This window comes from Microcebus murinus, chromosome 9 (assembly GCF_040939455.1).
Source record: "Microcebus murinus isolate Inina chromosome 9, M.murinus_Inina_mat1.0, whole genome shotgun sequence".
NCBI classification, from domain to species: domain Eukaryota; kingdom Metazoa; phylum Chordata; class Mammalia; order Primates; family Cheirogaleidae; genus Microcebus; species Microcebus murinus.
In genome coordinates this window covers 90,969,214-90,991,667 of record NC_134112.1, presented here as the reverse complement: position 1 = coordinate 90,991,667, position 22,454 = coordinate 90,969,214, and the positions used below count along the sequence as shown (strand labels likewise).

Here is a 22,454-nt window from a genome sequence, read left to right as displayed (position 1 = left end):
ATACCAAGACCCCATCTCTATAAAAATTTTTAAAATTAGCTGGGCATGGTGGCTTGTGGCTATAGTTACAGCAACTTGGGAGGCTGAGGCAGAAGGATGGCTTAAGCCCAGGAATTTGAAGTTGCAGTGAGTCATGATGTTGCCACTGCACTCTAGGTCCAGCAACTGAACAAGACTTGAAAGGAAGAAAGAAAAGAGAAAGAAAAGAGAAAGAAAAGAGAAAGAAAAGAGAAAGAAAAGGGGAAGGGAAGGGAAGGGAAGGGAAGGGGAGGGAAGGGGAGGGGAGGGGAGGGGAGGGGAGGGGAGGGGAGGGGAGGGGAGGGGAGGGGAGGGAAAGGGAAGGGAAGGGAAGGGAAGGGAAGGGAAGGGAAGGGAAGGGAAGGGAAGGGAAGGGAAGGGAAGGGAAGGGAAGGGAAGGGAAGGGAAGGGAAGGGAAGGGAAGGGAAGGGAAGGGAAGGGAAGGGAAGGGAAGGGAAGGAAGGGAAAGGAAAGGGAAGGAAGGGAAGGGAAAGGAAAGGGAAGGAAGGGAAAGGAAGGGAAGGGAAGGGAAGGGAAGGGAAGGGAAGGGAAGGGAAGGGAAGGGAAGGGAAGGGAAGGGAAGGGAAGGGAAGGGAAGGGAAGGGAAGGGAAGGGAAGGGAAGGGAAGGGAAGGGAAGGGAAGGGAAGGGAAGGGAAGGGAAGGGAAGGGAAGGGAAGGGAAGGGAAGGGAAGGGAAGGGAAGGGAAGGGAAGGGAAGGGAAGGGAAAGGAAAGGAAAGGAAAGGAAAGGAAAGGAAAGGAAAGGAAAGGAAAGGAAAGGAAAGGAAAGGAAAGGAAAGGAAAGGAAAGGAAAGGAAAGGAAAGGAAAGGAAAGGAAAGGAAAGGAAAGGAAAGGAAGAAAAAGAGAGAGGGGGAGGGAGGGAGGGAAGAAAGAAAGCGAGAGAGAGAGAGAGAGAGAGAGAGAGAGAGAGAGAGAGGAGGGAGGGAAGAAAGAGAGGGAGAAAGATGGAAGGAAGGAAAAAAGGAAGGAAGAAAGGAAGGAAGGGGGGGAAAGAAAGAAATTAAATAGTTCCTGCCTTTCAATAACTCAATATAGAATGCAGACAGAAGCTCAGCTAATGAAACTGCCTGAACTCCAGTCTAGGTTAGGTTCGCCCTCTCTTTCCCCTACAGCACCCAAAGCCTCCCTACGTTACAATATTAAAAGTAATGGAACTATATTATGCATCACTTAAAGACAGGGATATGTTCTAAGAAACGTGTTGTTAGGTGATTTCGGCAAACAACCTAGAGTGTACTCACACAAATCTAGATGGCTAGCCTACTACACACCTGGGCTGCATGGTAAGGCAAATTGCTCCTAGAGTCCAAACCCATACAGCAGATTAATGTGCTCAATACTGTAGGCAGCTGTAACACAATGGTAAGTATTTGTGTAGTTGAACATAAAAAAGGTACAGTAGGCCGGGCGCTGTGGCTCACACCTGTAATCCTAGCTCTTGGGAGGCCGAGGCGGGCGGATTGCTCAAGGTCAGGAGTTCAAAACCAGCCTGAGCAAGAGCGAGACCCCATCTCTACTATAAATAGAAAGAAATTAATTGGCCAACTGATATATATATAAAAAATTAGCCGAGCATGGTGGCGCATGCCTGTAGTCCCAGCTACCCGGGAGGCTGAGGCAGAAGGATCACTCGAGCCCAGGAGTTTGAGGTTGCTGTGAGCTAGGCTGACGCCACGGCACTCACTCTAGCCTGGGCAACAAAGCGAGACTCTGTCTCAAAAAAAAAAAAAAAAAAAAAAAAGGTACAGTAAAAATACAGAATAAAAGATAAAAAATGATACACCTGTGTAGGGCACTTAGCAGGAATGGAGCTCGCAGGACTGCGAGTTGCTCTGGGTGGGTCAGTGAGTGGTGAGTGAATGGGAAAGCCATGGACATTACTGTACACCATCACAGACTTTATAAACACTGGACACTTAGGCTACACTAAATTTATTAAAAATTGTTTTCTTCAATAATAAATTAACCTTAGCTTACTGTAACTTTTTTACTTTATAAACTTCTAATTTTTTAAAACTTTTTGGCTCTTTTGTAATAACACTTTGCTTAAAACATATAGATAGCTGTACAAAAGTATCCGCTTTCTTTATATCCTTATTCTATAAGCTTTTTCTGTTTTCTATTTTTAAAAAATGTTTGGTATCAGTGTTTTCAAAAGAGACGGAAAAAAATAATTTTTTTTTTTTTTTACTTTTTAAATGTTTTTGTTAAAAACTAAGCCACAAACACATACATTATCCTAGGCCTACACAGGGTCAGGATTGTCAATATCACTCTCTTCTACCTGCACCTCCAGTCCCACTGGAAGGTCTTCAGGGCAATCACACACATAGAACTGTCACCTCCTATGACAATAATGCCTTCATCTGTGTACTCCTGAAGGAACTTCCTGAGGTTGTTTTTTTGTTTTGTTTTGTTTTTTTATTGAGACAGAGTCTCACTCTGTTGCCCAGGCTAGAGTGAGTGCCATGGCGTCAGCCTAGCTCACAGCAACCTCAATCTCCTGGGCTCAAGTGATCCTCCTGCCTCAGCCTCCTGAGTAGCTGGGACTACAGGCATGCACCACCATGCCCAGCTAATTTTTTCTATGTATATTAGTTGGCCAATTAATTTCTTTTTTATTTATAGAGACGAGGTCTCGCTCTTGCTCAGGCTGGTTTCGAACTCCTGACCTTGAGCAATCCGCCCGCCTGGGCCTCCCAGAGTGCTAGGATTACAGGCGTGAACCACCGCGCCTGGCCCCTGAGGTTGTTTTACAGTTAACTTTTTTTTAATAAGTATAAGGAATACACTCCAAAATAATGATAAAAAGCATAGTATAGTAAACACAGAAACAGTAACACAGTTGTTTATTGTCAAGTATTATGTACCATACATAATTATATGTGCTGGATTTTATACGACTGGCAGCACAGTAGGTGTGTTTCCACCAGTATCACCACAAACATGGGAGTAATGTGTTGCACTACAACATCTACAATGTCACTACAATGGAATTTTTTGCTCCATTGTAATCTCATGGGGACACCATCATCTATGTGGCTCAGTGTTGACCCGAGGTTGCTATGTGGGGCAGTCTGTATTTCATTTTGGGCTTACTCTTGTCATTCTTTGTGCTTCCTAAAGGCAGTCACTTCATGGCTCACTGACTATGTACTACATTATACACTGATTAGGTTTTTAGATATTATTTCCATTCCATGGGTATTTATTTATCATCATCTCTCCTCCCTGGAATGTCAGCTTCTCCATTTTGTCCAACACTGGACCTGATGCCCAGCCCATACGCCCTCAATAAGTATTTGTTGAATGAATGAATGTGTCCTTCATGTTTGGTCAGTGCGTCTCCAAACAAGGTGTGTGAACCACCTTAATTACCTTAATTTAGAATTAAGATTCTAAAAGTATTACGTCCTCTTTATTTTCACTTTGGGAAATGGATACCCCAGTGTCTTCTCCACCCCACCCCTGCCCCAACAGATTCTAAGGTGACAGCAGAGTGCAGCGGGTGAGTTCCCAAACCTAGGGCCAGAACTCGTGTTCTGACACCCTCGTTTCCTGTGAGACTTGGCAAGTGTTTTGACCTTAATGTGCCTCAGTTCCCTCAGCCATAGAAGGGCAATTAAAAATAATATTAATACCCACTTCACAGGGCCATTACAAACTGTCAATTAGCTAATATATGTACAACTTTTAGAAGAGTACCTGGCATCAAGTTTGGCTATTATTATTATTATTACTCTCTTTCCCACCATGTCAACTATGCAAGTGATTTTTAATGGAGTGAGGGAGAGGGACAGAAAGGAAGGAAGGAGAAGCATGTGAGAATTCTGTGACTCAATGGTGAACAATTAATAAAATATAGACTTAGTGTAATTGACCTTCTGCCCGAAACATTCAAGTAGCAAAGTTTCTCAAAGTGTAGAACGGTATACTTAAATTTAAGCCCAAGTTACCACGTCATTGGCCTCATCTGAAACAAAATGTGTGCTTGTTTTTTGTAGAGGCTGTAGGATCTACCTAAGTGAAATCCAAGAGAACTTTCCCTGACGATGGGAATGTTCACTGTAATCTGCACTGTCTGTCCAATACGATAGCCACTAGCCACATGAAACTAAGAAAATGAATTTTTAATTTTATTTAATTTTGGTTATTTTAAATAGCCACATGTGGCTTGTGGCTACTCTACGGGGCAGCACAGCTCTAAGGGATGTGATATACAAGCTCGCTCACAGAGCCACACTGCCATTTCACACCTCCACGCCTCTGAAGCTGGTCCCTTTGTCTGAGATGCCTGTCCTCCCCATCCACCTCCAAACCTCGTCCTAAGTCTTGTTGGGATTTCATTTCCTCAGGACAATTTTCCCTATCCTCTTCCTACCTTACCTCGTCCCCACTGCCAATACAATCTACCGTGGCTTCCTCTGTGTTTCTAGGAATCTCTTTCTGTTGCTGCTGTCACCATCCCATGGTTGTAATTTATTCTCGGTGAAACTCACAGACTATGAGAATCTTGAGGACCAAGTGTTATCCATCCCTTCATCCTAGTGATGTATGCCTATCCCATAATACATGTGCAGTAAATTACTGCTGATCACATTATTAATTTTTAAATATGTGCAATGTCTTATTAAAATTATTTTCAGAATACTGACAACCATTCTGTGATTATGGAAACAATTAAGTCGAAGTCCATTTTAAGGCAAATTTTCAAATAATTAAAAATTCTTAGAGTATCAATTGAAGCTCCACTTATTTCAAACCATATCAATATAACATTTCAGTACAAACCAAAGAATATAAGTGTTGGCCTGGAGTTCCCTGGAACAAAATCCTACCTACAGCTGCACCTCCTAAGGGTCTGGAAGTCTCTTGGATTTCAGAAACTGATCTTGTCACTGATCTGTCCCCAGTGCCTTCAGTGACTTACTAGGGAGACATGGATGAGGTTTAAAAGCAAGAAGATCAGAGGACCTGATTTAAGACTCCTCATGGATACAGTAAATAGGAATTCGGGGTAATCTACCCTTGCTGCACCCCCTATCCAATCCTACCTCCACGAAGTAAATAATTAAAATCTTATCTAACATGAAAAGTAATACCCATGGGTGATGTGTATCTGCACAGTCACATGTGTTATCCAAAAAAGAATTATGTTTTTCCCTTATTCCTTGGCAAAGCTTTTGCTCAAGAAATCTTCTTTTGGTATGTCATCAGTTGCCATATTAACCTGGCCTGTCAGCCACACTGGTTCATTTTTTCATGATGATTTTCTAACTAATTTTTTAGCTGGATTCCCATACAAGTATTCCTACCATTAGAATAAGCTCTTGATGGATGCATTTCTATAAACCTAATTTGTATGAGATATCTCCCAAATACCAAGCATCTAGCAAGTGTATTTTACAAATTATTGTCTTTTCTGCCCTCCAGGAACCTATAGCTCAGCAATGCAAACAAATAGATACACAGTGACCAGAAGTGCATACTAGTAGGTACAGCATGGCAGCAGGACATTGCGGAAAATGGATTTCAGAAAGAACATGAATCCCAAGGACTTTATCTTTAAATCAGATACAGATTTGACTTTTACTTTCACATTAATTATGAAGTTTTCTTTTATTTTAAAATGCATAAACAGCACTTTATAGCATAATGAACATCAATTTAACAAATGACTGGGTTCTTCAGGTCATTCAGATAAATCTCATTTTCCCATAATACTGATAGATTTTAAATGATCTTTTCTCTGGTTTTCCTTTCTTTTTGCCCAATACATATCTCCCAGAATTTTAATCTAAGAAGCTATTTCAAAAAAGACAAAAGTCAAAAATATCTTTTGAGGCTTCTCAGGAATAATGCAAGATAAATGTATTTCCCTAAGATCCTTTAAATTTAAATATAGGAATATCAATTTGTCATTTTTACTTCCTTATAGAATCCGCCCATCTAGGAAGAACACTGGTTAAGTGTATAAATTAAGTTCTACATATTATTGGTGAATTCTACTAATATAAGATGCACTTATTTCCAAAATGTATCTACTACTGCTCATAAAAGGAAGATTTGGTTTTCAAAGATCATGTTTGGGGTTTAAAATGAAGATGGTGACCTTAAGTCTCTCAAGATTTGTAAGGCTGGTATGCCATCTATCTCAATAATACCTAACAAGAATGTCAAATGGACAGAAACAGCCATGGTAAGCGGGTGCTTGCAGCTGACAGTGATTGCTGTATTTTGGGTGATGGGGAACAGCATTTCCATTAGTTCAAGTGAAATACAATGCCCTGCCAACTCTAGGTATCAGTGTATTCAATACCCCTGCTGTGCCATGTCCATTTTCTGTTGCTGCAATTAAAAATCAGTTGATACAAAGTCAAAATGTTGTACATTCTTCCCCTATCCCTTTCCCTGTCACTGTGTTTCCAGCTTCACCGGAAGAACATGTCACTATGGTAACCAATCCCTCTGGTGCACGGACCAAGTCAACCTTTCTAGTCAGACTGCCAAGCAGAGCACCAGGGAATCAAAGGCCTGAATGGAATCACCAGAAGCCACGAAATCCACCTGCCTTTCTCTAAGTAGGGTTAACCAATACCAGACAGAAAGATACCCGTCTTGTTCTAGAAGACACTCAAGAAAGGAAACTCAAGAATGTCCTTCAGCAAACCCTGCCAGTGTTTGCCAGTCTTATTAACTTGAATTCTCCCTCACATTCAGCCAACTTCCTCTCATTCCAATTTTAAAGAAAGCAGAAAATAATAGATAAAATAACACTTTATAAATCTGAAAATCTGAAAACTGTTATAAAGTGACCCATTGTCAACAACTATTCTACTTCCTCTTGTTTTCCTACTTCTCAAATCCAAGTTGTTCTCTTCTGGAATCCCCTAATATCCTATACATCTTTACAAAGTTGTAGAGTTCCAAATGAGTCACTCCGCTCTAGTAAGAACATAATCATGAAACAAATGGGATATTTGAACATCAATACACCCATAACTAAATCAGCTAAAATCCCTAGCCATTCTAAAGAAGCTACAAAACAAACCCTAAGATGGATTCTCTCTCTGAAGCTACCTCACCTAAACCAGTGGGTATGAGACCATTGAGACCAGATTGCACCATTGAGACCATACCCACTGCTTGTCATTCTTAAACGATTGACTTTTGTTTCAAATCAACAATTTTTTTCTGATCAATTTCAGCACAAATTTTATAAATCAAAGAACAACATCAGTTCTCACAAATATTATTTTAAAACATCATCAAACCTCACAGCATTATAACAAGAAACATTAAGGACTGCCTGATGCCTTGGCCTCAAGGCACTTTGCAGACAACAGCATGGTTGTCACCTTAGCATCAACATTTAATAGCTGAAGGAAATGAAAAGGAGAGAGGACAAGATCCACAAAATCAGCACATCCTCCCAGGATGCAGCTACCATAGGAGAGAACATATTCCTTTCTTCAGAGCAATATTAATACACATTCAAACAATATTCTAGTGGGTTGATGAAACAGTGTGGTCCCAAAGTATAAATCATAAAAGACTTACACATTGCATCAGATAAGCAGACATTTTTTATTTATGTGATCTTATCAAAGTGTCAAATAAATTTTTATCATTAGTTAATGCAGATTGTTTTCTGTTCTGGCACAGTTTGAGTGTTTTTTTTTTACATAAATCTTCTGAAGATATTATTTTTTTTCCTCCAAAATGCCCACTTTGGTGTTACCCAAAGAACTACTTTTTGTGTGCTTATTAGACTCTGCTAACACTCAGTGCACACAAGTCGCTACTGTCAACCACTTTTTCAAAAGGAGAAATAAAGAACTGCGTGAGGATGCTACTGGTCAACAGGCTTTGAGCTGCTATAGGGCCTATGATTGACTGATGTTTATAGGACCAATGCCTGCACCATGCCTGGTATAGCACAGCACTCAGCAACCGGTTCTGGTGTGAATAAGGCCTTCACTGTGAGATGTTCCTCCCAATCTCTCTTGATTGATCAGTTCAACAAAGATTAAAATTAGGAGCCTATCTACCCTGCCCCCCCCCACACACACACACAGATCGCTCTTGAAGAGCTTCCTTTAGGAGCAAGAAAACCATGTTATAGATTCCCCTCCTTAGAGGCTGATGAAGCACTGCCCCGGAATAAAACCCCACACCATGCGATTCCACTCGAATCCCGACAGACAAGCGCAAGGCAAGAGGCAGAGGAAAGAGTGAAGCCTCCACCACGCTTCATTATCAGCTATTGGAAGGCAAGTTCTGGCCACTTCCAGGCTTAGGCAGGCCTGGAGAACTGGACCGCTCGGAACCAGGAGATCTGACAGCCTGTGGCCAGGGGAAGGGAGGCGAGGGGCGGCGGGGCCTAGAGGCGCCGGGCTCTCCGCAGCGCCACGCCTCGCTCCTGGCGCTTACCTTTCCGAATGAGGGCGGCGATCTCGGGGTCGAAGCCCTGCCGGTGGCACTTCCTCCAGAGGCCCATGTTGGTGGAGTTGTACTGCCGGCTGCACTCGTCCGCAGGGCTCATGGCAAACAGCTGCCGGCGATTCCGGGCCCGGAGGAGTTTGCCCTCCCAGCGGTCCAGGCGCGAGCGGCTCGCCCGGAGCGGCAAGTTGTTGTTATTGTTGTAAATGAAGCCCGGGTCGATCCGGCGGGTGTTGAAGGCCTTGCACCTGTCCCTGTGCTTCCTGGCGTCCGTCTCGTACCAGTGGTCCGAGCAGATGGCCACGGCCAGCATGCCGAGGGCGCAGAGCGCTAGCGACAGGCCCGTGTAGAGCAGTAACCTTCCGGCAGCCATGCCTCCGCTTGGCGGCTACACCATGGGCATGATCCGCCGCAGCCTCGCCTTCCCTCGGCGCGCCCGGAACAAAGCGGCAGGCGGCCGAGCTGGGGGTGGGGAGGGGGGACACGAGAGGGACTCGCGCGGCGGCGCCCCCACGGCCCCCGCCTACCGGTGCGCGGCCCGGGGACTGCGGGGATGGGGGCGGGCAGCCTAAAAAGTTCTGATCCGGAGAGGCTCCCGCGGGCTCCTGGGCATCCTCTAGGGCAGCTGCAGCCTCCGGCGGCGGCGAACCCAACACGACCGCCTCCCGCCCCCTCCCCGCCCCGCAGGAAGCTACTGCTCCGAACCCGCCGCCCCGGCGCGCAGTCCGGCTTGGGCGCCGCTGCCCTCGGGCCGGAAACTAAATGCCAAGTGTCCTCGACTGCGGTGGGGCTTGCGGGGGCTTCTTTGTGCAGGGTGGTGACAGGAGCGACTCGCCTGGCTTTCTGGGGGAGATGGGGCTGGGTAGTCAGGAGGAGCTGCTGGACCGCAGGACGCGGCCGGCCGGCAAAAGCAGCCTCCAGGTGCCAGGGCCGGCTGCCCTGAGTCCCGCCTGGGTCTCCCGCTCAGGGACTCTCCCCCTTCCGGTCTACAAGCGAAGACCCGGGGCGCGCGCCCAGAAATGTTCTTCTCTGGGCCGGGTCTTTTAAAAATCTCCGTCCTCTGGTCACCAGCAGGTCCCTTGCTCCTTCCGGCCCGCGTGCTGCGCTCAGAGGTGGACTCCCCGCGGACGCACTGTCTCGGCCGACCTTTCCCCGCGAGCTCCCTGGTCGCCTGCTCCTGGCCTCGCCATTCAGGAGGCCCCTTGGGCCGACGGCGCGGTTACCCTGGCGGTGTTACCGGACGAGTCCTGGCCCAGGGTTTGCGGAGACTGGGCGGCACCTGGCGGGCGCGAGGGGCGGGCTGAGCTGAAAAGGGCGCACCGGGCAGAGCGCACGGCGCAGGGCGCTCGGAGCTCGGCGCGCGGCGCCTTCAACACCATGGACAGGTCGCGCCGTCGCGGCGCGAGGCCGGCCCTGCAGCCAGCCCCCGGGGCGTCATGCCGCTCTCCCCAGCGCCGTCTTCTGCCTGGAGTGTCCACCCGGCCGCCTCCAGACCTGCCTCTCGCGACGCCTCCGCCTCACTTCATCTGGCTCCAGCTAGCCCCGGGAGCGTGCTGCCCAGGTGCAAAGAAAATGCTGCAGGCACGGAGAAAAACCCCTGATAGGGTCCGTCCCCTTCTCCTGCACCTGAGCCCCTGGCACTCTGGCACCCCGTCTGCTCTGCCTAGCTGGGCTCAGCCGCTTTCAGATTGCACCATTTTCTTCGCAGCCAACCCCGCCGCCGAGATGCCGGCTCGCGGCAGCGTGCAGAGAATCCCGTCCCGGCCTCGGCGTCCCACGATCCGGCTCTTGACGCGCGGTGGTCGCCGAGGTGAATGGGCGAGGGTGGGGGAGGGAGGCTGGGTCGCTCGGCTTCCCCTCCCTGCCTGCTCCTCTAGCCGCTGCGGCTCGGAGGCCTCGCAGGCTCAGCCTGTGCCCGGGAGGAGCAAGAGCCCAGGCTGCGCCCGGGGGGCTCCAAAAATCACATCGCCCGGTTGCGGGCGCCGGAGGAAGCCGCTGCCGCGCTCTGTGCTTGGGCGCCGGGCGCTGCAGCCTTGGCTAAAGCCCACAGACGAGAACACGGAGCGCGCAGCCAAAAGCTAGTGATGTCATCTGTGCAACGTGAGCCTCATCTCTTATTTTTCTAGCCTCCTTAAAGATAAACTGCACCATTTCCCAGGCACGAAATGTCTAAGCCTTATTCTTTGACCAGGCAAGTCAATGGTGTCTAGATAGGCATGTGCCCTACCACATACATATTTATGCACATATACATATATGTGGTATGTAGCATGTTTACATGCATTATTATAAATTTAGGGATGTTGCCTACATCTCCTATTTCTCTCTTTTCAGCCATGGAAATCCCCCTCAAATCCACCACAGCTCTTTAAAGGAAAGACTGCTTATTGCGGAGTTGGCCTTCAGAGGGGCTGACCGAGCTCCCTGCGTCCCTGGTTTCCGTCGCTGGTGTCGGGTTACGTTTGATCTTTGTTTTCCCCAGGAAGCCACAGTCGCTGCCTTGCTAGCTACGGGAGCCTCCGCCCGCCGGGGCTGGCTGCGAGCGGCCGCTAGGTTGTCACGGCCAGCCCTGGTCTAGTCCCAAGCCAGCGCCACGCACCCGCACCCCGACACACACCCACCTCCCCTGCCCTCCCTGCTCCGCAGGAAAAGAAAGAAGAGATTTGGCGTATCCATTCAAGACTAGAAGAAGAGAATTTTAGTTGGGGGGGGGGGAGGTCGGTTAGTAGAGATTTTGAAAACACTCGAGGACTCGTGCTTTGAAAAGGAAGGTGGGGTCACAGAAAACCTATGAGTGGATTTGTCTTCATGTGGGTGGCCGCTGGCTTCAGGCCCTGCGGGGGCTCTGGGAGATCGTGCGGGACCCCAGACCCCGAGCAGGTGGGCCCCAGGCCATCCCCAGGCCCCCTGCCATCCCCAGGCCCCCTGCTTCGCTCACGTGAGACAGCGCCGCAAGGGCTGGGAGCCTCCCTCCCGGCTCCAGACACTGGGGTTTTCACTTTAATGCTCATCCCGCATTTTCACCCTCACTCCAAAGTTGAGGTCCCACACTGCCGGGTCAAGAGCTGCCCTGGGGGAAAGGAGACAGTCCGGCACCCTGCTTTGCACAACCGGGCTTGTGGGCCAAAATCGGCGCACCTCCACCATATTCTTTTTGTCATTTTTTTCTCCTTCCTGCATTTTGAAAATCGCGAACAAGGCGTTTCAGTGCCATCTAGTGGGGGAGGGGCGTGCCTCGCTTTTGGTCCCTGGATCCTGCAATGGGATTTGCTGAAGGGACAGTATAGCCTGGGTTGCCTGCTGGATCTTGGGTGCCTGGCTGGTTGAGAGGCACCAGGCAGGTGTTCTTGGCCAGATCCCCACCCTCTGGGTTCCCTAGGATGTCGAAGCAGAGCCAAGCGACCTTGTGAGAAGCACAGCGTCTTCTCACCTTGCTTTCTACTCGCCTCTTTACCAGTTCGCCCACCCCACAACCTTGAAAATAGGGAAACAAGCACAAATACTTCACACACGTGCAGAAGTCTTACATTTCTGAAGCCATTTTCTTCCATAAAACCTAGTGCACTGTCAGTCTAACAGGGTGCTTGCATTTGACAATAGGGAGGAAGCAGAGCGGTGAAATGACATCTACAAGGTCACTCAGGAAGTCGAGGCACACAGCTAACATTGGAGCCTCCATCTCCTGGTGGAACCGCCCTTTATTAAATTAATAGAGCGCCACAAGGTGGGAACTGTGGTTGGGGAAATACATATATAACCAGCCATTGTTCCCTAGTTTGCTTTCCTATAATTGCCTGTTACTCAGGAGTCGGTATAGCTAATGGTCATAAAGATTCTTAGCTTTCTTCCGTAGATAACATCACCTTTGTGAAACCTAAAGCTAGTTTTTGAGATATCTTCCAGGCCCTGCATTCCGGTGGAAGAGCTGACCCACGCAGACCAGTGGCCTATACCCAGGAACTGATTCAACTGGTATTGCAACACCCACGGAAGAATCAACTCAGCAAAGAAGACAATTTCTACACCCCTTTAGTTCTCCCCGGAACTCAGCCAATTAGCAGACCCAACTGCCTAGACTTTTGCCCACCAAACTATCTTTAAAAACTCTTTCTCCCAAATTTTCAGAGAGATGGATTTGAGAACTTCCTCCCATCTCCTTGTATGGTGCCGGCAATGTTAAACTCTTTCTCTGCTGTCACATTTGCTGTCTCTATATTGGCTTCCTCTTCAGCAGCAGGCAATGAACCTGGCTGGGCTGTAACACTGGTTTCCAACTCTCATCTCTTCTTAGAACTAGCTGAAGAAGGTGTTCCTAAGAACTTTAGCAGTCTAGGAAGTTGCCTGTTCGCAATAAATGTACCTGTTTATTTTGTCCTCATCTTTCCTCCCTCTCCTATTATTCCACCTCTTTTGTGCTCTTGCTTTTTAACTTTTTCTCTTAGGCCTGCCTCCTAGGATGTACCTTACCCACTGCCTTCATGGTCCTTAGCAGTTTTGTGATCCTGGCCCTTCTTAGGGAAGGGATCCAAATGGTACCCTTCCCTCCTCTTTTCTGAACATCATTAAAATTCTATTTTGAATTTTTTGTCTTTGATGAAATCCCAAATATCCTAAAGAGACATTGATTCGAGGCATCCTCTGAAGTGCAATTACCTTGGGCATCCCTATACTATTGTGGGAGGATCCTGGTCCTCAGGGCTCAGATGGTAGATTCTTCCTCCAGACTATATGACTACATGACTACCTTTTTTTCAACTGACTGATCTAGCTTTCTTCCTCTCTCTCCTTCCAATTCCTTCCACTCTGTTAGCTAGATCATCACAGTCTCTGTGTTTCCAACCTATTCCTTCCCATTCTCACCAGCACTCTCCCAGGATCATAGAATCTCAAAATCAGAAGGCAATTTAGAGTCAGCCACACCAAAATGCATGAATCTCTCCTAGAACATTTCCCAAAAAGCTTCTGCTTGCACACTTGAAGTGATCAAGAAATCACTCTGTCTACAAGCAGCCCACTCCACTACTGAATAGTGTGAGTAGTTAGACAGTTCTTCCTTATACTGAGCCTTATCCTAGGTCTCCATAACTTCTACCCACTGGCCTTTGCTTTTGCCTTCTAGAGGCCCACAAATGATGCCTGATTAATCTTCCATTTAATGATCCTTCTTGCACTTGACATCAGCCATCATTTTTTCCCTAAGCCTCGTTTCTTCCAGGCTAAATATACCTTGTTCATTCTTTCCTTGTGCTTGCTTTTCTCTGGTTTCTGATACCTCCTGATTGTTAGTGCTCCATTTAGGTAATACCTCCTTCATCTGACAGTCATGTAAACCTATGAAGAAGAAAATTTGGTCAGTCTGTCTTGTTTTTACATGACCTCTATAGAGTTCTAATGATCCTCACCTCCTCTTATGGGACCCCATAAGCCATCCCCTTGTTATGCTATCCTAGAAGCATGCCCCAAAATGGCATTAAGATCATTGATTTACAGTTTGTGAATCTACATCTTTGAAATTTGGAATTCCATTTGCTCACACCACCACTCTTTTTAAAACAACATTCATATTTTGTAAGCTTTCTCTAAGGTCACCAACAAAGGTTGAGACATCATTGACAGTCTCTCAGTTTCCTGGAATACAGTTCATCTAGAGCAGATAGATGCTTTCCTACAATTTCTTCACCCATTCTGAACTGTCCTCAGTTACCATATTTGTTCTACCCCACACCCTGCCTTCATTGTGAAAATCCCTCTCCTGGATACTGTCAATTGAAAGCAAAATAAAAGTGGATAAGGTGTGCTTTCTCTTTTCAATCTATATCACTATGACACCATATGTCCAGAGAAAAGGCCCCCCGCATGTTCTTATTTCTACTTTAACAATTAATTTTGCAGTTTGGACATTATTTGTTACCCAAAAGTTATTTTGAGCTTAAGCCCTCCTGACACAGTTCCCCAAGTCTATGACATGCTAGTATTTATGTCTGAACAGGTACCTTTCTGTCCTTACAAAGACCTTCAGAGAGTCATACTGGTGTGTTTGATGACCTTCCTTCTCTTCTTCCTTGTTAGTGTCATTATAGCAAAAAGCTCTTTTCATCTCATCCCTGGGCATCTAAGTCCTCTCCATGCTTTTATTTTTTGCTTTCTCCACCTTACCACCACATTAATCTTCTTAAATTCTATAGTTATCCTTTACTCAAAATTCTGTAATAGTTTCATTGCCTGTACAGTAAAGCTCACATGCCTTACACCCCTACAAGACCCTGCACAAGGCTTTTCTAAAGATGACCTATTTTCTAAAAATGACCTCCTCACTCTCTTAGACATACCCTCTAAACATGTTTTGAAAGCTCCACATTGGCACCATTCCTCTTGCCCATAAAATATGTAACTGCTCTGCTTTTTAAGGTCCTTACAATTACAGGTGCCTTATATCAATAGGTCAAATAAATATCATTTGATTATCTCACTAGAAGCTAAAAAGACAACCAATTAAACCCAACAAACATTCTTGATATTTAAAAGCTCTTCCTAAACTAGAAATAGTTTAAAATGAATAAGATCATCTTCTGCATAAAGAAATGTTTCAAACTACTAGGAATAAAACAACACAACAGAAAAATGGGCAAAGTTTTTAAAAAGACAAATTACAGAAGAAATTCAAATTGAAAATTAACATATGAAAAAAACATAATCTCACTACTAATCTAGGGAATACAGATTTATAAAAAATACTGCTTTTACCCATCAGATGAGGAAAAAATGCGCATGTCTGTCAATGTCAAACATTGGCCATGCTCTCATGCACTTCTGGTAGGAGTATGAACTGATAGAGCCACTTGGGAGGGCAATTTAGAGTAGCCGTTAAGATGAAAAAGACATGTTTCTTATGACCCAGCAGATATATTGCTAGGTATCTAGCTGTAGAAACACAAAAGTAAGGAATGTCTTTAGTATGCTATCCGCCATATTCATTTCCTAGGGCTTCTCTAACAAAGTGCCACATACTAGGTATCTTAAAACATCAGAAATGTATTGCCTCACAGTTCTAGAGGCCAGCAGTCCAAAATCAAGGTGTTAAAGATAGGATCAAGGTGGCCAGCTAGACATAGGTAGTATGTGCCTCCTCCACAGAAAGGAACCAGAATAGTAAGCAGATTCTCACATTTTGCACAGAGAGTCTAGGAGAAAATGCTAGAATTCTCCAGGGAAGTGACAGGAAGCACCAAAAATGGGTAAAGAGAGGGTTCAGGGCAACTTGCCTGGCTGGGGACAGGCTAAGAGCTGGGAGAAGCTCCTGGATGCAGGGAAACTGTAAGAAAGAGGCCCCCAGGGCGCCACACTCCCAGACTAGCTTTCACGGTCTTGGCTACAAGAGAATCCCCCAACCCACACAAGTCTCAGGACTAACATAATGCTTGGAGAATAAACAGTGATGTTGCCCCATAAAGGGAGCCCGCGTGGAATCCCCCAGGCACCTGAACCAAGAGCAGCTTGAGCTGGATTCTGTTCTGAGAGCCTAGATACCAGGGAACTATGGGTGCACCTGCAGCCACTGCATGGCTCTGAGGATGGATAGAAGAGCCATGCGCTCCCACATGCCCTGGGATGGTCCCCACTGCCCTGCTGTGGGCTGCTGTTGAGACAGCATTTTCATGTGAGCAGACAGCATTTTCCACAGTTTCTGGCCCATACTGCTTGCCCGAGTGGAACCCCAGCCTTTCCGGTTGCAGGCCCAAGACACCATTTGGAGAGTTTAACACTGGGCTGTGCCCCCACCATTGGGCTGAATTTGAGCTAACACAGCTGTAGCTTCCATCCAGCTATGAGAGACTGGGAATCCAGGCTTTCTAACACACATCTAGGACAATGCCTATCATCCTGCCACTGGCTGCTGTGAGACTGAGTGAGTAAACCATACTCCAACCTGCATTTCCTGCCAATGCAGCCTGGCTTACAAAGGCCCTACCCTTTCTGGCCACAGATCCAAGGTGCAATTTGGGGAGTTTAAAACCAGGCAGTGTCCTACCCCTGGGCTGAGTTCAGACTGATGCAGCTATAGCCCCACCCAGCCTGGGGAGGGACAGGGGAGACAAAGCCCTCCGAAGCACACTTAGGACAATACCTACCACCCCATTACAAGCAGATGTGGGACTGGGGACTAGTCTGCCCAATCCCATTGCAGCTACCAATAGCACCAACAAGGACTACTTGGGTCCTAGTGGGTGGCTCTACCACAGCTACTGCCACCTTCCACATCACACCAGGGGCCTGAGATGTGCTCAGGGGACTGAGAACCCACCTGCACACGTGGCCCTCTATTCCAACTACTAACTTCAGAGCAACTAACTTCAGAAAGCCCAAGAATTGCCCCCACAGGACACATTAACACTACTGCCAGCATAACCTGCTCTGGGGCCTTAAATCAGACATACTCAGCTCACTACTGCTACTACAAGGACTAGAAGACTGGCTCAGGTGGTATTCAAGTCCCCAGCAATGGCCTCAACTAAGACACCAAGAAAACATAGATATCACTGACCCTGTGTACTGCCTAAGAAATTATACTAAAATCATACCACTGCAGGTACCCAACATATATAAAACTTCAGGAAAAAATTCTCCCTTTCAAAAGTAATTTCAGAAATTGAAACAAGCAACTAATATATGTGCAGATATCAGTGGAAGACCACAGGAAACATAAGAAATCAAGGAAACATGATACCACCAAAGGACCACAACAAAGAGAATTCCTCATAATGCCAAGTAAAGAATCCCAAATAAAAAAGCTTGATGAGATGCAGAAGAAATCTGAAAGCCAATATAAAGAAATCAGAAAATCAATTCAAGATATGAATGAGAAATTTACTGAGGAGATATATTAAAAAAAAAAAAAAAAGCAGAAATTCTGGAACTGAAAAGTTCATTGAAGGAAGTACAAAACACATTCAGAAGCTTCAAGAATAGAGTAACTCAAGTAGAAGAAAGATCTCAGAATTTTAAGACAGGTCTTTTAAAATAATCCAGTCAGACAAACACAAGGAAAAAAGAATTTAAAAGAAGAAGCAAAGTCTTTGAGCTGTCTGGGACTACCTAAAGTGACCAAACTCACAAATTATCAGCATTCCAGTGGGGAAGAGAGTCAAAATGTTCAGAAAATCTATATAAGAAATAATTGATGAAAATATCCCAGGATTAGCAAGAGAATTACACATTCAGATACAGAGGCCCAACAATCCCCTGCAAATATATTGCAAAAAGGACTTCACCACAGTATATTATAATCAGAGTGACTAAAGTCAAAGCAAAAGGAAGAATTTTTAAATTAGCAAGACAGGACTGGGTGTTGCGGCTCATGCTTCTAATCCAAGTATTATGAGAGCCCGAGGCAAGAGGATCACTTGAGGCCAGGAGTTTGAGACTAGCCTGGGTAACATGGTGAGACCCCATCATTACAAAAATTTTTTTAAAAATTAGCTGGGCATAGTGGCACACACCTGTAGTGGTAGCTACTTGGGAGAGTAAAGTGGGAGAATTGCCCAGGAGTGAGAGGCTGCAGTGAGTTATAATCATGCCAGGCACTCCAGCCTGGCTCAAGGTCAACATTCATCATCACAAAAACACACAAAAATATAAAACTCAAAGTCTAATAAAACAATCATACAAATGAGGAAGAGAAAGGAATTAAATGGCAACATGACAGAAGTTCAGCAAACCACAAAGACAAAAAGACAGAGAAAAAGAATTTATAAAACAAAGAATTTATAAAACTACTAGAAATTAGTTAACAATATGACAAGAACAAAGCCTTGCATCTCGAGATTAACCTTGAATATAAATGTATTAAATGCTCCACTTAAAAGATATGGATTGGCAGAATGTATTTTTTTTAAAAAGCATAATGCAATTATATGCTGCTCACAAGAAACTCATTTTACCCATAAAGACACATATAGACTGAAAGAAAAGGGATAGAAAAGGATATTCCACTAAAACAGAAACCAAAAGTGATCAGAAGTAGCTATATTTACATCAGATAAAACAGACTTTTAATCAAAAATAATTTTTAAAAAGACAAAGGTCATTATATAACATAATGATTGAGGGATCTATTCTGAAAGAGGATATAATGATCCTAAATGTATTCACACCCAATATCAGAGCACCCAGATTCACAAAACAAACATTATTAAACCTAAAGAAAGTGATAGACAGCAACACAAAAATAGTGGGTACTTCAACACCCCACTCACAGCACTACACAGATCATTGAGACAGAAAATCAACAAAGAAACATTGGAATTAAATTGGACATTAGACTAAATGGACTTACCAGACTTTACAGAACATTCCACCCAACAGTTACAGAATATATTCTTTTATCAACATATGGGACATTCTCCAAGATAAATCGCATTAGACACAAAACAAGTCTTAAAAAATTCTTAAAAAATCAAAATTATATCAAGTATCTTTGCAACCAACCTAAGTGTCCATCAAAACCAATAAGTGGATAAAGAAAATGTGCTTGGAGTACACACACCATGGAGTACTACTCAGTGATAAAAAAAAGAATGAAGTAATGTCTTTTACAGCAACTTGGATGGAACTGGAGGCCATCATCCTCAGTGATGTAACTTAGGTCAGAAAAATAAATGCCACATGTTCTCACTCATAAGTGGGAATTAAACTATGGCTACACAAGAGCACACAGAGTACTATAATAATGGACATTGGAGACTCAAAACAAAGAAAAGTAGGAGGAGGTGAAGGATGAAAAATTACCTATGAGGTACAATGTACACTGTTTGGGTGACAGGTACACCAAAAGCCCAGACTCCACCACTATACAATATACACATGTGATGGAATTCAACTTATGCCCACTATATTAAAATAAAAAGAAAAAAAGTATTGACAGGACCACGGCCTCTCTGAAACCTATAATGGAGAAAGCTTCCTTGCCTCAAGGGCATCCAGAGTTTGCTGGCAATCCTAGATATTCCTTGGCTTATAGATGCTTCTCTCCAATTTTTGCCTGTGTTGTGACATGACAGTCTTCTCTTACATGTCTTCACATCATCTTCCCTCTGTATATCTCTGTCTCCAGATTTCCCTCTTCTTATTAGGATACCAGTCATATTAGACTAGGGTCCTATCCTACTCCAATATGACCTCATCTTAACTATTTAATAATTATATCTATAATGATGCTATTTTTAAATAAGATCCTATTCTGAGTTACTGGAAATTAGGGCTTCAACATATCTGTTGGGGGAGACAGTATTCAACCATAACTCTACTTTTCATTCAGAAAAGAAGGGGGCATAAGAAAATATACATGTATTTACTTAATTGTGCAAAATAAAAGGGTAATGGAAGGACCAAGAAGCTAAGCAGGCAACAATAAGTTAATAACACCCTGGGCTGATGGCAGGCTTAGCCCTAGCGTTCAAAGATCCTAGGACAAACATACAAATAAAGGCCCATATACTGTAGGTATAAATGTTTACAAGTTATAAGTCAAATGACAAATTGTTACATAAAACTATGTTCTATCCTTCTATCTTACAAATACCTTTATGATGACAACATTTTGAAATATGTATAAAGTTATGTTTCTCGTGTGAATAAAAGTTGGCAAAATTGCAACCAAATTAATTATCATTGCTTATGTGTTGATGAACCAGCAATGTTCAAATGAGTAATAAAATAAGGGCATTCATAATTCATAACTTATGATACATATTTCATAAGACTTCTTTTTCTTGATGTTTATTTCATAAAAATCATTAATTCTATTGTTATAATCAAGATTTTCACATAACATATTCTATTAATGATAATGTGAAATGTTTTTGACAACTGCTTTTGATTCATCATAGTTTTCAGATAGTTTTTAAAATTAATTTCAATTTGGAGAAATTTCACTTTACTGAAGCAATAACACTTTCATTGGAAGTGTTTGCAAAATTCTTAAAGCAATATCCATTTTGGAATTTCACTTGTGTTCAAACATTACAACAATCACTATGAAAAGTTGTTAGTGTAGAAAAATACTATATTTTATTTTTATCATATAAATCATTATATATATCAGGATTTTTACCATCTCTTAAGGTAATATCTAGATACATACAATATTTCTTAAGTTCTTCTTTCAAATGTTGCAATGTTAGGATAAAGAAAACCAAAAATCCAAGTACATTGCTTAATTTGTTCAAATCCCTCTACAATCAAGAGCATATCTTGATATATAATGACTGGAAAATACTTTCTATAGACATTACTTTGGGATAATGAATCTTCTCTTTTAAAGTCATGAAAGCATTTTCATATCCTTGTTCTAATTTCCTTATATTTTATTGGAATATCACTTTGATTTCACATGCAGTTTGTTTCTATTTAGAAAAACCATTTTCTTTAACATTTAAAAATATCATTTTTGCATTCCTTTAAGTGAGAAATTGCCAAACTTAGATCTGATTTTGTTTACATTATTTTGTTTCAAGTTAATCCTTTGAATTTTATTTGGCTTATGTGTAAAAATTCCTCAAAAGGAAGGAAGCTAAGTTAGAAACCTTACAAGGAAGACTCTTTTTTGGGACCTCCTATCTATTTTGTTTACATTGTTAATAGCGAGCAATAGTTCATATCAAAGAATGGTAGATGTCACAAATCCAAAATTAATTTCCTGACCGGGCCGCCTCAGGCAGCCCTGGCTGGGCTGTCCCGGTCCCCGGCAGTGGGGGTCGGATGGCGCTGAAGCGGATCCAGAAGGAATTAAGCGACTTGCAGAGGGATCCTCCTGCCCAGTGTTCTGCGGGACCCGTGGGTAATGATTGTTCCACTGGCAGGCCACTATCATGGGCCCAAATGACAGTCCTTACCAAGGAGGTGTTTTCTTCCTGACCATCCACTTTCCTATGGATTACCCTTTTAAGCCCCCAAAGGTTGCTTTCACGACCAAAATTTATCACCCCAATATCAACAGTAATGGCAGCATCTGCCTCGATATCCTGCAGTCTCAGTGGTCTCCAGCACTGACCGTACCAAAAGTTCTCTTGTCCATCTGTTCCCTACTCTGTGACCCCAACCCTAATGACCCTCTGGTGCCAGAGATAGCCCATATCTACAAGGCTGACAAAGAGAAGTACAACAGACTAGCAAGAGAGTGGACACAGAAATATGCTATGTAAGTGCCTCGGAGGTTTTACAGGAGACATTGTCCAAGAGAAGCTAGCCGGGCAGAGATGTCTTCCCATGAAACTCTGAGCTGTTGGCTGAGCCACTGGCAGAACGTCATCTGTTCTTCAAACATTGATCACCCACTTTCTCCAGCTGCAGCATGTTGGTACCATCCTCAGCCATGGTGGCTTTGAAAATGTCATGTCCTTGATGCCAAATCAGCAGCCATTGTTGTTTTGTTCTGCAGCAGCCTTCTTGGTTACACTGGAATTTGCCTCCTGGGCGGGCTGAGGCTTGCACGCCTCCCCTGCCCAGCCTCAAACGGTGCCGCTGCCTACCATGGCGTCACATGGGGGCCTCGGCCTGGGCCCTCACCACGTGCCCTTTGCCTTTTAAAACTCAGTGCCATCCCAGGTGTCCAGGGTAGAGTGGGCTCTTGTCACAGCCTGTCTGCCACAGAACCACATGCCAAGGAATCAGCTCACTCACCATGGAAGCTCCTGGGAATTGAGCACAGTGTCACTGGGAAGTGGAGGCCTCACCCTACAGCTTCCACCAGCCTTCCTCGACAGTGCCACATGCTGGCATGTCTCCTGTCACACCAAGAAGCAGCAAGTGGAAAATGTCAGGATATAAAGCCCATAACACCCCATGAGAGATGACTGTTTTTAGAAGCAAAAGCAAAATTATGAAACCTGAAGAGATTTAGGGCTGTGCTTTTCTGTGTGATGAGGTTTTTCACCATCCCCTTCTCCTCCCACTAGGAGCCTACACCAAGTCCAAAT

The 22,454-nt window shown here is 44.4% G+C and overlaps 1 protein-coding gene and 1 pseudogene across 1 annotated transcript in view; one reads left to right on the top strand and one right to left on the bottom strand.

The window, feature by feature from the left end:
• TMEM178B (transmembrane protein 178B) overlaps positions 1-10,923 on the bottom strand; it is a 365,013-nt gene extending 354,090 nt beyond the window's left edge. The window contains exon 1 of the mRNA XM_012768027.3: positions 8,473-10,923. Within this exon, the coding sequence (XP_012623481.1) occupies positions 8,473-8,854 (382 nt within the window). The 5' untranslated portion in view covers positions 8,855-10,923. The remainder of the gene's footprint in view (positions 1-8,472) is intronic.
• A 10,265-nt stretch (positions 10,924-21,188) lies between these two features.
• On the top strand, positions 21,189-21,841 carry LOC105873247 (ubiquitin-conjugating enzyme E2 D4 pseudogene; annotated as a pseudogene).
• Positions 21,842-22,454: the final 613 nt, after the last annotated feature.